At 46.9% G+C, this 12,175-nt stretch overlaps 1 protein-coding gene across 5 annotated transcripts in view; it reads left to right on the forward strand.

The window, feature by feature from the left end:
* The window catches only part of CCDC85A (coiled-coil domain containing 85A), a 64,090-nt gene that overhangs the window by 42,112 nt on the left and 9,803 nt on the right, over nucleotides 1-12,175 (forward strand). For 2 of the 5 annotated variants that reach the window (XM_021391664.1, XM_021391665.1), the window contains exon 3: nucleotides 7,528-7,604. The exons of the other annotated variants lie outside the window; for them this stretch is intronic. In XM_021391664.1, the coding sequence (XP_021247339.1) occupies nucleotides 7,528-7,604 (77 nt within the window). The remainder of the gene's footprint in view (nucleotides 1-7,527; nucleotides 7,605-12,175) is intronic. 5 annotated transcript variants of the gene reach the window in all.

A 12,175-nucleotide genomic window follows, 5' to 3' on the forward strand; every position in this document is an offset into this window, starting at 1 on the left:
GCTTTCCTTCTCACGTGGAGGCTCCCAACAGCCTTGAGAAACAAAAGCCTTGCTCAGTTATTTGTGTTCTGAGGAGAGGAAGTACGTAAACTGCTTTCCCATTAGTGAAATAATTGGGGAATAAACAGAGGAGATCTTGTCTGACATATTTGTGTGTTGTTCAGATGGTGCAGATAAGGAGCAGTGGGAGCTCTCCCGCTTGGCTGCGCCGTGCATCGTGGTGAGCACTGCCTGGATGCTGGAGCCCTGTACGACTGAACAGAGTCCTGTATCCCCAGTTAAGGAGATGCAGGTGATTGAAACCTGCGGAACTGCTGCCATTGTTCATCCACCACTTTCAGGTTCTAGGGTACTTCCTACATTGATGGAATCCATCCCTGTTGACTTGTGTGGTGCTTGAAGCTTGACAGGAGGCAAGGAGCCAGAAGGATGAAGGACCCGTCGTGCTTTACACTGGGCTCATCCAAAATTTGTTTACTGGGATGCTCCTGATTAAACTGTGATACTTGAGTGAAAATGCAGCGTGGGCCAGAGTTTCAGGCTTACAGAGTTAGGGTTGCGGAAGGAAAGTTACTACATTTGATAGCTTGTCCCACATCTCCATCCCTCTCGGTATAGAAAAATTAATCCTTAAACCTCTTTTGTCCTGTTGATCTTAAATCTGCAGTGCTTGCCCCTGTTAGCCTGCCTTCTTCCAGTGGTTCCCCAGCATCTGCCCTCACCTGGTCATGGCAGTGCTCCTCTTTGCTCACCCAAGGAGTTCACATGGTCCATCTCTTCCCTTTGGAGCCCTGTTGTATTCAGTGTTCCATCTCTGCCATGGGTGGCCCAGGGGCTGGGTGCTCCCTGGTACGTCCTGTGCCCAGGCAGAATGCTGGGGCTGTGGGAAGGCTGCTGCATAGCTCGGAGGCTCAAAACTAGCTGCAGTGCTCATTAGGAAGTCTGACTCATTATTCCAGTATGAAGTTGTATGTTGGCAGAGCTTTTGACATAGCTAGTAAGATGTTCTTGGAAATGTTTATGACTCTGGCAATAAACCCAAATTATGTTTTTCTCTCTTTTTTTTCCTTTCCATTCTACAATTGAGAATTAAAGCGAAGATTTCAAGCATCACAAAGAAACATCTCTGCAGTTAGTCACTGTTTGTCAAATACATTTGTGTTGTGTATGTATTTGAACAGTGATGTTCCTTATTCTTTATAATGATCGTGTCTGTCCTCATTCATAAAGTACCAGGATGTGTTTATTTCATAACCACAATATTTTGCAAAGACTCTGAGGTCTTCTGCTACAAATAAAATGAAGGCTTTCTATAAATACATTAAACTCCTCCTCTCCTGCCCAGCATACAGACTGTACTGACTTGGTTTTCACAACAAAGGCCCGCAGTGCTTGCTGTATATCTGCAAGCTGTGTCTGAGACATCTGCACATAGGAGAGTTTGTGTTCTGCTGCTTGAGCCCTGCTTAATGGCAGAACCATTTGAATTGCCTGTGTTTTTACTTTGGCATTTACTTTGAAGACAATAGCAGTAAATAGCAGAGAGATCAGGGACGTCGATCCCTGAGGTTGTCTGGTTAACTCGTGCAGCTTGGCATATTTTTGGTACGTTTGCACAGAAATGTGGTTTTACTCTCTCAAGGACATCATTTGAGCTTGGTTTTGAGTCACACAGATAGCTACCCATGAAGAGGAACTTTACGGGTTGGATAACAGTAGATGAGCAGGGAGATGATTTATAGGTTTGCTCTAATTCAGGATCACTGGCAGTTTTGCTTTCAGTTGCAGCCTACATTACAGAGCTCCCAGTGGAAGCCAGTGTAATTTATGAAGTAGAGCTTACTATATCAGTTCTCTTGGGGCTGGGGCTGCCCCTGAGGAGCAAAGGGGCTGCGGTGACATCAGGACGAACCCAAGCAGCCTGGGAGCCAGCAAGGGTTTTACCAGTCACAAACCACACAAAACTGAGGGAACAAGCCAGCAGGCAGTGGGAAAGGTTTTAGCAGTAGCGTAATGGATTTGATTTTTTTCTCACTTTTCATCAGGAACATGGCAAATGCATTTACTGTAGGCTGAAGTGGAGCTAACAGGGTAGCACGCAGGCTGGGGAGGAAAAGCTTGGCCATTGTCACCTCTGGTGTCCAAAAATCCAAAGAAATGAAGGCTAGTGTTACAGCAGCCCATCAGTGCAATGGTGTTATCCAGCTGAGAGCAAGAGCACTACGGATAGCTTCTGAGAAGTGGGACACAAGCCCTTACCTCATCTGACGTTTGATGTCATTTTTAGGGATCCCTGTAGGCAAATCCTTCTCTGTGAGAGTATGGCTAAGGCTGCCTCAAGGCAATGAGAAGTATTTTCCTTGTACTAAGTAGGTAATTCATGATTAAAAGCCGCTGCAACTGGGGAAACGCTATTTTTGTACAAAATCAGGGTAAAAATATCTGATTACGGAGGTATATCCCAATTGGCACATCGATGTGTAGTGTGCTCTGAAATGGGGAACCCTGGCACATGTTGCCTGAGAAATAAAAGTAGGTGACAGGGCTGATATTGCAGTCTGGATGTTTGAAAGAACGCGTGTGCATTTTTCTCTCTCTGCGAAGATCCAGTTTTGAAATACCGAGTGAATGAGCTGAGCTTAGTTAACGATAGTTTTAATTAAAGAAAGAAGCTGAGAAGGGCAGGATCCGTAATGACGGGAAATCTCAGCTTGGGGTGGGAGAATTTTGGACAGCGGCAGTGCTGAGGGTCACCAGCCCCGACTTAGCCCTAGCACTGTGATGTCTGCTGTCACACAGAGTACGTGCCCCACCAGTAAGCAGCACCTGAATGTTCTGGGGAGCTTCATAAAAGTTTGCCTTAAGGCGAGCTCCTGCACGCTAACGCTAATCCGAACGTTGCTGGGCTGCAAGGGGAGTTCTGCCGCACTGTAAGATGTAGTTCTCCAGCATTTATTCAATAGGAGCATTATGTAAGATGTGCAGCCATAACAGCAATCGTAGCAGACAGGGCTGCAGATGCCCTTCAGAGGTCACCGCGTGCCCGTGCTGGAGGCTGGGCCCTGCTGGGCTTCACCACGGAGAGAGATGCAGGTGGTGCAACGTCTTCCTTGGTGTAAAGCCAGCAGTGGGGCTTTTCTCGTATGCAAAGCAGCTGAAAGGGGATGGATTGCAGCAATAACATGGTTTAGGCATGAATATTCATATTGAAGTAATTAAATCAGAGGGCTAGGAATTATAGGATAGGGAGATGCTTTCCGTGTCGTCGAATCTGCTCCTCAGTTAGCGTGGAAACCCTTTCATAAATGTTTGAAGCTGTCAGTTAATTACAGGAGCGTTTAACATAGCCCTTGCTCAGCCTTGCTTTTCATCTTCCATTTATTGGAAGATGATTTTGTTTTCACTGAGGGATGCTGGGTGTGGATCAGAAAGACCCAAATCTGTTTTGATGTGCATCTGCCAGCGCAGTGCAGGGAGAACAACAGCCAAGCGACTTTCCCTGTTGAAGATGAATATGCCTCAACTGAACCTTCATTGCTGTACCTGGAAGTAGCACTCCACATAACATGCTACATTCTTTGCTGTGGTAAATTGTTGGCTGTTTTGCCCATTTACATGTACTGGGATGTGACAACTCTCCAGATTCTGGTGACCTCCTTTAGGCACGTGAGCACCAAACGAGCTGAGGCAGTGGAAACACAAAACGTTGACGTTAACAGAAGTGAGGTGATGTTTGCTTTCCCATGAAATCACATTTTTCCTTTTTCTGGCCAAGAGGAGGTGAGGATGGCTCCAAGCAGCAGGCTGTGCAGCCTCACATCTTTTCTCCTCTCTGGCCATAAGTTAATGGCCAGGGGTCAGAGCAAACAGTAGTACTCTCCTCTGCTGATACCTCCAGCCTCCGAGTATTTTCAGCTTGAAGGACTCTCTCTGCTTCCTGTGGGTTGTGGGCTTTGCTCATCCGCTGTACAACCAGTTTTTTCCAAAGTAAAAGGTTCTATACGGTTTTTTAACATCCGTCAACCAAGTAGCATGTTCTGCACTGATGGCTTTATCCTTTGGAGTTGGCCGAAAGGAAGTCTGCAGCTAGCCTATGGTCACTTGCTGCAGATCTGAAAACAGGGGCTTGAGGCAGGAAGATTTCTGGAAAAATCACCCCAAGACTGTGCTGGTATGAGCATCTCAAAAGCTGGAAAAGTGAGATCAAGTGGACAGATGCCCAGAGTATGTTTCGATGTTGTTAATAATTTGGTTTTGTCGTGTAATACTTGATTTGTAACAGACAGAAGCAGAAGGTGGCATCATACCCATCGTTGTTATCTGTTGAGCACAGTTCCACGCAAATAGCAGAAAAATGAGCAGATCAGTTATCCTGGCAGCGTGCTGCCTCACAGTCCCCAGCCCTGCATTACTTTCCCCTGCTGGGCTGTCAGTGCTACATGAGAAAAGCGTGCCCAGAGCATCCTTTTTCTTCTTCTTTGCGTATATCTTTGGTGGTAGATGTGATGGTGCCTGCCCCAGTGGTGGCAGTTGGGTTTTCCTATTGCACCAGCCAAACACTTGAGCAGTGCGAGGCTCTCTGGCAGCATCCCCATCTCATTTCCCACTGCGGATCGCTGGGGAAGGTAAGGTGGCTGCCTGCAGCACCTCAGGGCTCATCAGGGGCACAGGAGAAAAGCTTTTGGCTTCGTGCTCAAGGCATCAATGCCTTCTTAGTACTACCTTAATAAGGGAAAAAGCCAAAACCCAACAAAATGCCCAAATCCAGAAAAAAAAAAAAAGTGGAAAGTGTCCTTAGAAACCTAGAATTTCGTGTGACATCCTCAACCATTCTAAAATAGCAGAGGATAATCTAGCTTAAAGAACATTACGAATTACTTGATAGATTGAGAACAGGCACTGTCACATGAAAATGGATAAAGCCAAGGCACAAATACGCCCTCGGCGTCTGATAAAATTTGACATAAACCAAAAATATCTACTGGCTTCAAGAGTTTGGACGTCAAAAGAAAAAGAGCTCAGCTATGTAAATACTGATGTTCTCTAATAACGTGTTAGAATGACAGATATGGAAACAGGGCAGATTGTCATGGAATTTTCCTAAAAGTGAGATGTCACTGCCTCCATAATAACATGGGAAAGAGTTTTAGTTTCAGTCCTGTAGAGAAGCACCACACAGCAATCACATTTTCAGTCATGCTCAGAGTACAGGAGGCTGAAGTAGGGAAGCTGGCTTGGTAGGAACCCATCCATGAGCATGGGAGTTGTTCAGAATTGCTGCTCTGGTAGAAGTGCCTGGCAAAGGGAGATGGAAGGGGCAGAAATGACATGACCAGGAGCCTCCCCACCACTGGTAGTTTGGCTACTGCAGTGTCAGGTCTCGTCTCTCTGTTGGCCTCAATGACTCAACTGTGTGTCTGTTCTTATGTGGGACGTGCTCCATCTTGGCATAGTTAACAGCTGCTGTGCATTGCTCTTTACTGATCTCTGGGCTGATTAAGAATAGATGGATCATATAATCCTTCTTGTACTTTTATTTATTTAGTTATTTTGGGGGGAAGTTTGCTGTTGCCATCACTGGTGACAGTGTTTCGCTACGTACTTCCAATTCCTTCATCTCTTGTGTCCTTGGCTGCCTTTTCTGTTCAGTTTTTCCTCTAAGCTCATAGCATCAGAGCATAAATATATTAAGAGATCCTGAAATATATATGTATCTGGTCTATGTGTCAAGAATACTCGCATAAATAAGGATTTGCTAGATCAAGCCTTTTGTAGATGACCTAATTTTCAGTTTTAATCATATTACAAAAAAAATGTAAATAAATGTTTCACACATTAGAGGTGTTGAGGAGGTTTTGGAGCACATCCTCAGCTGGAGTGGTGTAGCAGGGCTGGGGCAGCTGGGGCAGTGGAGGCCTCTGTGCTGGGCGAAGGAAAAGAAGTGGGGGGCTGGCTTTGCCAAGGTCCGTACGCTGTCTGAGGAGCTTGTACATGGTAACACAGAAAAGGACAAAAAACCCGAAGAGATTGCAGATAGGAATTTGTGAGAAGAGGGCTGCTGGGCACAGCTGGGAAGCTGGACTTGAGCACAAAGCCCGAGCCCGTGTGGCAGTGGGTGTGTGACCGGTGGGCTCAGGGAAGGCTGGTGCCAAAGAAAGCAGCCACTGGTCCCTGCAGGAAGGCACCCTGTCGTACAGAGTTAATGGGATGAGCTGTTCATCTCGGGAGGGCTCGTCCAAACCACGCTTAGTGGCTCTCCAGAGACGCACCCATCACCAGCTATGAAAATCCTCATGCAGCAGAGCATGAAGAACCTCAGATTACCTCTCTCCCTTTTATTGCACAATGCTATTTTTAATCCTTGCTGTGTGCCTCGCTGTATATTAATCATTTTTGACAAATTACTGCGTGTTGTCTTCCTGTTGTGTAAATGGCCATGCACTATCCGTGTGTGCATATTTTAGCCCACTGTAGTCTTGTAAGAGCGGTAAGTGCCCCCTCATTTCCTGCTGCTTGTATTGTATGGGCAGGCTGGCACGATGACTGATAGAATCATAAAATCATTAAGGAAAAGAGCACTAAGATCATCTAGTCCAAACACTGACCCATCACCATTTAGGTATCAGAGGAAGCTGGTGCCCAAATTTGGCTGTGCTGTTGCCAGTGCGGCTTTGCAGGTCTGTGGCAATAGGCAGTACTGCCCCAATAGCCATGTGCTCCATCCTTTAATCATCCAAGGTGCAATTTCTGTGTTGGTGTGTCTGCGTGAGCACAGGTGTGGTGGTAGGATGGACATCTCAGGGAAGGCTGGGCAGCTCAGCGGATGGGGAGCGCGTGCCTGTTGAGCTTGCCGCTCTTCTAGGTACAGCATTTTAATAGCAGAAACACTGTGCAACCCAAGAAATGCACCATAAGAAAACTCTGAGATGCTTTTGGGGGCTGATCATAGACCTCCTCCTCCTTGGAACGGAGCAGAATAAGTGTGACTTGTTTTCAAGAGGGAAATAAGGCCAGTGAAGGCAGCACAGAGATGCTCTGTCAGTAGTCGTACCATGGGAAGTCACGTTCTCCATAACCAACCAAATGCTTTCAGGAAGGTCTGAGAGGTTGCCTGTGAGTAGGGAGGGCAGGATTTTGCCCTGCCACAAGCCTGTGCAGCTCAGCAGTGACACAAGAGCGTGTCTGCGTGTGCGTGGGATGAGGAACACGGGCTGCCAGCAGCGCTGTGCCTGGGCCCTTGGGCACACGTCGCCTGACCTTGGCCTCTCTCACGGTCCTGGGCACGCATGGCTGGCTTCTAGCAGCGTTTTGAGCCATGCCAACGCAGCCAGCTGCTGGCAGAGGGTGAGGCTGGAGCCTGTGCCTCAGCTGCCATGCCCCTGGGGCCTGCATTACCTGCTCTGCCCCTGAGAGGAGCAGCGCTTGGCGGACACCTGAGAGAGGGAACCTGCGGCCAGCGCGAGGCAGGGCCAGCGTACACAAGCAGAGCTGTGTGGATAATACGAGTTTCTTTCTTTTTGATTTTAGAATCAACCTTGTCCTATGTTAGGCAGCTGGAGGCAAGAGTAAGACAGCTGGAGGAGGAAAATCGCGTGCTGCCCCAGGTGGGTGACTTCTGCCGTGGGAACAGCAGCCGGCAGCTAGACAGCAGCGCTCAAGGCCTGGCGCTCGAGACCAGCTCAGTGTTCCGTGTCGCTCGGCGCTGCTGCATTTGAACACTCAGGTCGATCATTCGGGGAACCAAAGGCACTCGCATCTTTTGTTCGTCTTGCTTGGGTCTGAGCGGGGTATTGATTTGAAGGCCGTGACAGCGCTTCATGCGTTTTTCTCCTTTGCAGGTGTTGATAACTTGCTAAGAAAAATTCACTGGAAGCCGCTACTTATCGTTAAAAATTAATGTAAGGGATGAAAACGGCAGTGAAACGAACCTTTACACTCTGGTATCATCCCAAGTTGTTCTTGTTGTTAAAATATCAAGTACTTTTTTTTTTTTTGAAGTTAACCAAAATAGTTTGCTCTAGAAAGCAAATGTTTTAAGTAATAATAATTGGGTTATATCATTTGTACATTCAATACGTAAAAGCAAAACTGAAATCAAATTGAATAAATAAGCAAATCTAAAGTTCAAGGTTCTCCCAATACCTTTTTAAGATTGAAAAATATAGAATTTCAGTAAGAATGAATCAAAGACACTTGTCATTTTCTTATTATACCAGTGCATATTTCTATCGTGTTTCATTAAATAAGCCTTATAGTGTCTCCACATGAAGGTGCCCACTGGAAGATAAAAGAAGTTGCACTTCCTTTAAATGAAGACATTGCTCTGAAGAATAAAAGTGGTTTTTATTAAACTTGGAAGTACTATAATTTGAATGTAAAATTCAAGACAAAAATGAAGCGTATTAAGAAGTAAAATCCAGTGACTCAGATTTATCCATTTGTATCAACCGAAATGCAAATTCATTAGCTAGAAGACTTCAGTCAGGCTAAGGATTTCTTTCCTTCTGGCTGATTCTAAGCCGAGCTTTTTTTCTCACCTGGAATATGACAGTTGGAAGGGCCTCTGTAGCTCTTGTTTTGCACTTGATTTGCTTTGTGACCGTGAGCAATTTGTGTAACTTCTCTGTACCCAAATTTGTTGATCTGGATGAGGAGGACTGCAAGAATGTCCGACTGTCTTCCCCATGAACATGCATACAGCCATCAGTAGGAAAGATAATGGTTGATCTTCGATGATAAAGAATGTTTTCTTGTCAAGAGAGGCGCTCAAAGCAAATGTTAACAGAGTTGTGATTTGTTTCAGGTCTGGGATGGCTTTGGGGGATAAACTGTGCAGAAGATTCTTGGTGGGCAAAATCTTTAGAAGTGACCTTGTGTTTTATCTGTGTCGGGCTAGGGGTGCTCAGGTGGAGTCCCAGTGACATGCATTCCCTGGTTTTGCCAGAGACTGGAGCAGCCGTGCTGTGCATGTTGAGCTCATTGGAAATCTCAGATGGGTGCCAAAGCCAGAAAGCAGTGCTTGTGAAAATAGAGCCTGAGCATGTAGGTGCCACTGAAACACAACATTGCTGCTGTGGGGCTGCGGGTGTCCTGAGCTGCAAACTGCTCTGTGTTTTAAGTACACAGGTCCAAGTTTGTCTCATGGTTGGTTCTGTTGGCCCAGGGATCTGCAGTAGAGTTCTGAAGTTTCCTGACGTCTCTAGGCCCTTTGTTGTGAGGGATAATGAGTGATGTAGGTTCACATTTCACAGCATATCTCACTCACCTTTCCTCCTGAAGACAGTCCTTGCTTTCGGGAGGGGAAGGGAATGCAGATAGCAGCTCACCCTGCCCTAGCTGTCAGCTCCATGGGCATTGCGTTTCCCCATGTTTGTTGTTCCTGTGACTAACACCATGACAGTGCTGTCAGCCACAGTCAGGTCCCACCACACAGGCAAGGACACGGAATGGAAACCTCACAGCTCCTGGCACTGGTTCCCTTCCTCTGAATGGGAGAAGTGGGAGTTTGTTAGGCTTTAAGCCAGACCAAGTGCTTTTGACAAATCAGCTGAAAATACACGGCAAGCTACACAACCGATGAAGGTTTTTTGGCACAGCTCTCACTCAGTTCCAATGTTGTGCCTTAAAATTACACCAGTGCTGCAGCAAGAGCGTGCCTTTTGCTTGTGCATCACCGCCCTGATGTCATCCTGGTGCAGGGGCAGTCAAGGCTTGTCCTCTCATCGTGGTCTGCTTTCCTTCTTCCTCCTCTCTCCTTTCAGCATCCTTCCTTTTCCTCCTTTTCTGCTTTTGTGTCACTCATGAAAATGCACCGGCACATTTATTAACCCTCTCTTTAGACAAATTACTCCTTTCATCTACGCCTAGACATGGTTCTTTTCCACTTTATTTTGCTTCGTTTCTCTTACCCCATGCACGTGTGTTTTCTTTTCAAAATCTCATAGACCTCTATTGTAAAGGTTTTATTAATATACAGCAGCAAGAGCAATTCCAGAGAAAATGTTTTTAAGTGCTGCCATCAGTGATCAAATGGAAAATGAGTTTTAGTTTGCTGTGCACTACTGAAGGAGTTCCTTGTCAGCAGAAACGCAGACCCACCACTGAGTCAATACTTCAACATGATCAGGTAATAGGAAGGGTATAAAATGCACGTATTCACTTAAGCGTGTTAATGCGTCTCCCCGTGCGGCAGAGTTGTTCTGGTGATGGCTTACAGCACAGAAGTGGGCTTAAGAGTCTTGGGAAGCCGTAGATGGTTGTAGGTTTGCTCTGTTGGAGAGGGCCATAATCAGAATGATAGAATTAACAAAGTAGGAAAAGATCTCCAACATCATCTAGTCCAACATAATTCTGGGTGGAAGGATGGATGTTGCTGAACTCCCCTTGGGAAGCAGCAGCTGAGTGGGTTGGTCTGCAAAGCAGGCTCTTCCAGTGTCGTGGGGCACCTTGTTTTCAGACACCAGCACTGTGGCAAAGTGCCTTCTCCCCTCATTCAGCTCCAGTGCCTCAGAAGGTCGAACTGGAGCCGGCAGTGCTCGAGGGGCTCCAAGCCCCCGGGCCATGGAAAGGAAGAGCAGAGCTGTGTTCAGAGTGGCCCCAACCCCTCCTGGATGGAGCTTCCCCAGAGAAGGCAGGCGCTGTGCTGCCCTTTGGAGTGGCCTCGGTCAGGACTGGCCATCCCTGAGCTGCGTGATGGGCTGCAAAACGTGCCTTATTTTTTAGGAAAAGCTTATGTCTCCTCCCAAGGACAGAGGGAGGAGGGAGAAGGTTATCCACAACTGGTGTTCTTCTTTTTTTTTCCCTTCTCAGATAGCAAGTAACAAGAGGTGGTCCAGGCTCTTTCAGTTTCTGGCCATGAATAGGATTTTTGTGCAGGAAAGGAGATACTTTCCAAGATTTATGGTATGCAGCTGGGTCTTCCGGTGAGGATGCCAAACTGTGCCAGCTGTGCCCAGGACAAGGGTGTGCAGGTTGCACTGGTGCTTCTTAAACACTGGTGTGGGCAAGGGTTTGATGGCAGTGTGTAGAGATAGAAGGATTTGGGTGAGCATGTTTGCTTTGCCCAGTGAATTCCAGGCCATAGTAGCCCCAGACACCAGGGCAGGAGCAGCTCCCTGCAGCCCAGGGCTCTGCCTGTGCTGCTGCCTCCGAATGTCCTCGAAGCTACAGCATCACTGGGGACCAGGTTCTTCTGCTGACGTCCAAAACAGTGCACAATCGTACAGCTCTGCTGTAGCCATACCAGAACCCTGTGCGTATTGTAATGAAGATACCCAGCAATAATTAAGAAAGTATGCGAGGAGCAAACAATGGATTCAGATCCCAGTTACAGCTCCCTGGGCTGTGCTGGTGCTCGGTTATGTGAACGAGTAATTCCAGATAACTGCAAACAGCAGAGTCCTCACAGGGTTGGTCTTACAGTGGGGGAAGTGAGATCAGGATCTGGCATCCACATGTCAATTAACTGGAGATATCCGTGGATTTTGTGAGGGTAGAATTTCAGGGCCGATAAGCTCAGCTGAAACGTTACGGAAACGTGGACATCTGTCATGTAATGACAGTGAATGCATTTGCAGAAGATATCCCTGGCAAGCCCCCAACTTAAATTGCTTCAGTTTTATTTGTTTCATCAGAGGAGGGATTGAGAGGCAGAGATGGAAGGAGCTTTCCTTCTTCTAACTCTTCGTCCTTGTAAGGCAGCAATACCTTTTAGTGGAGAGGAAGCAGTGCAGCCTATTGCCCTTGAGCAAACAAAGCCATCGGGGAGCCTGGCTCCTGCAGCACCAGAGCCACGGGGCTGCTGTGGTCAGGGCTGGGGCTGAGCTGCTCTGCTCCCTGTCACGGGGCCATGCTTGCCTATTTCCTTCTTCTTCCATCCATGAGTCTCCCTTCATTTCCATCTCCTGTTGCATCTCGTTCTTTTCCAGCGGTGCTTCAGGTACTTTCTTGGTGGTTGGTTGGGTTTTTGTTTTTTTGTTTGCTTTCATCCTTGCTGGCCTTTTCCAGTCCTGGTGTGTTTAAGTGTGAAACAGCGGGCTTGATCCTTAGGCACACACTCATTTATTTTTAAATCCTTCCAACACTTTTCAGTTCCCTCTTTCTTCCCCCTTCGATTGCATTCTATTTCAAGCTACATTTCCAAACCTTTCAAAATCTTTTTGCTGAGATAGGTATT

The sequence above is a fragment of the Numida meleagris genome, chromosome 3, assembly GCF_002078875.1.
Source record: "Numida meleagris isolate 19003 breed g44 Domestic line chromosome 3, NumMel1.0, whole genome shotgun sequence".
In the NCBI taxonomy this organism is placed as follows: Eukaryota; Metazoa; Chordata; class Aves; order Galliformes; family Numididae; genus Numida; species Numida meleagris.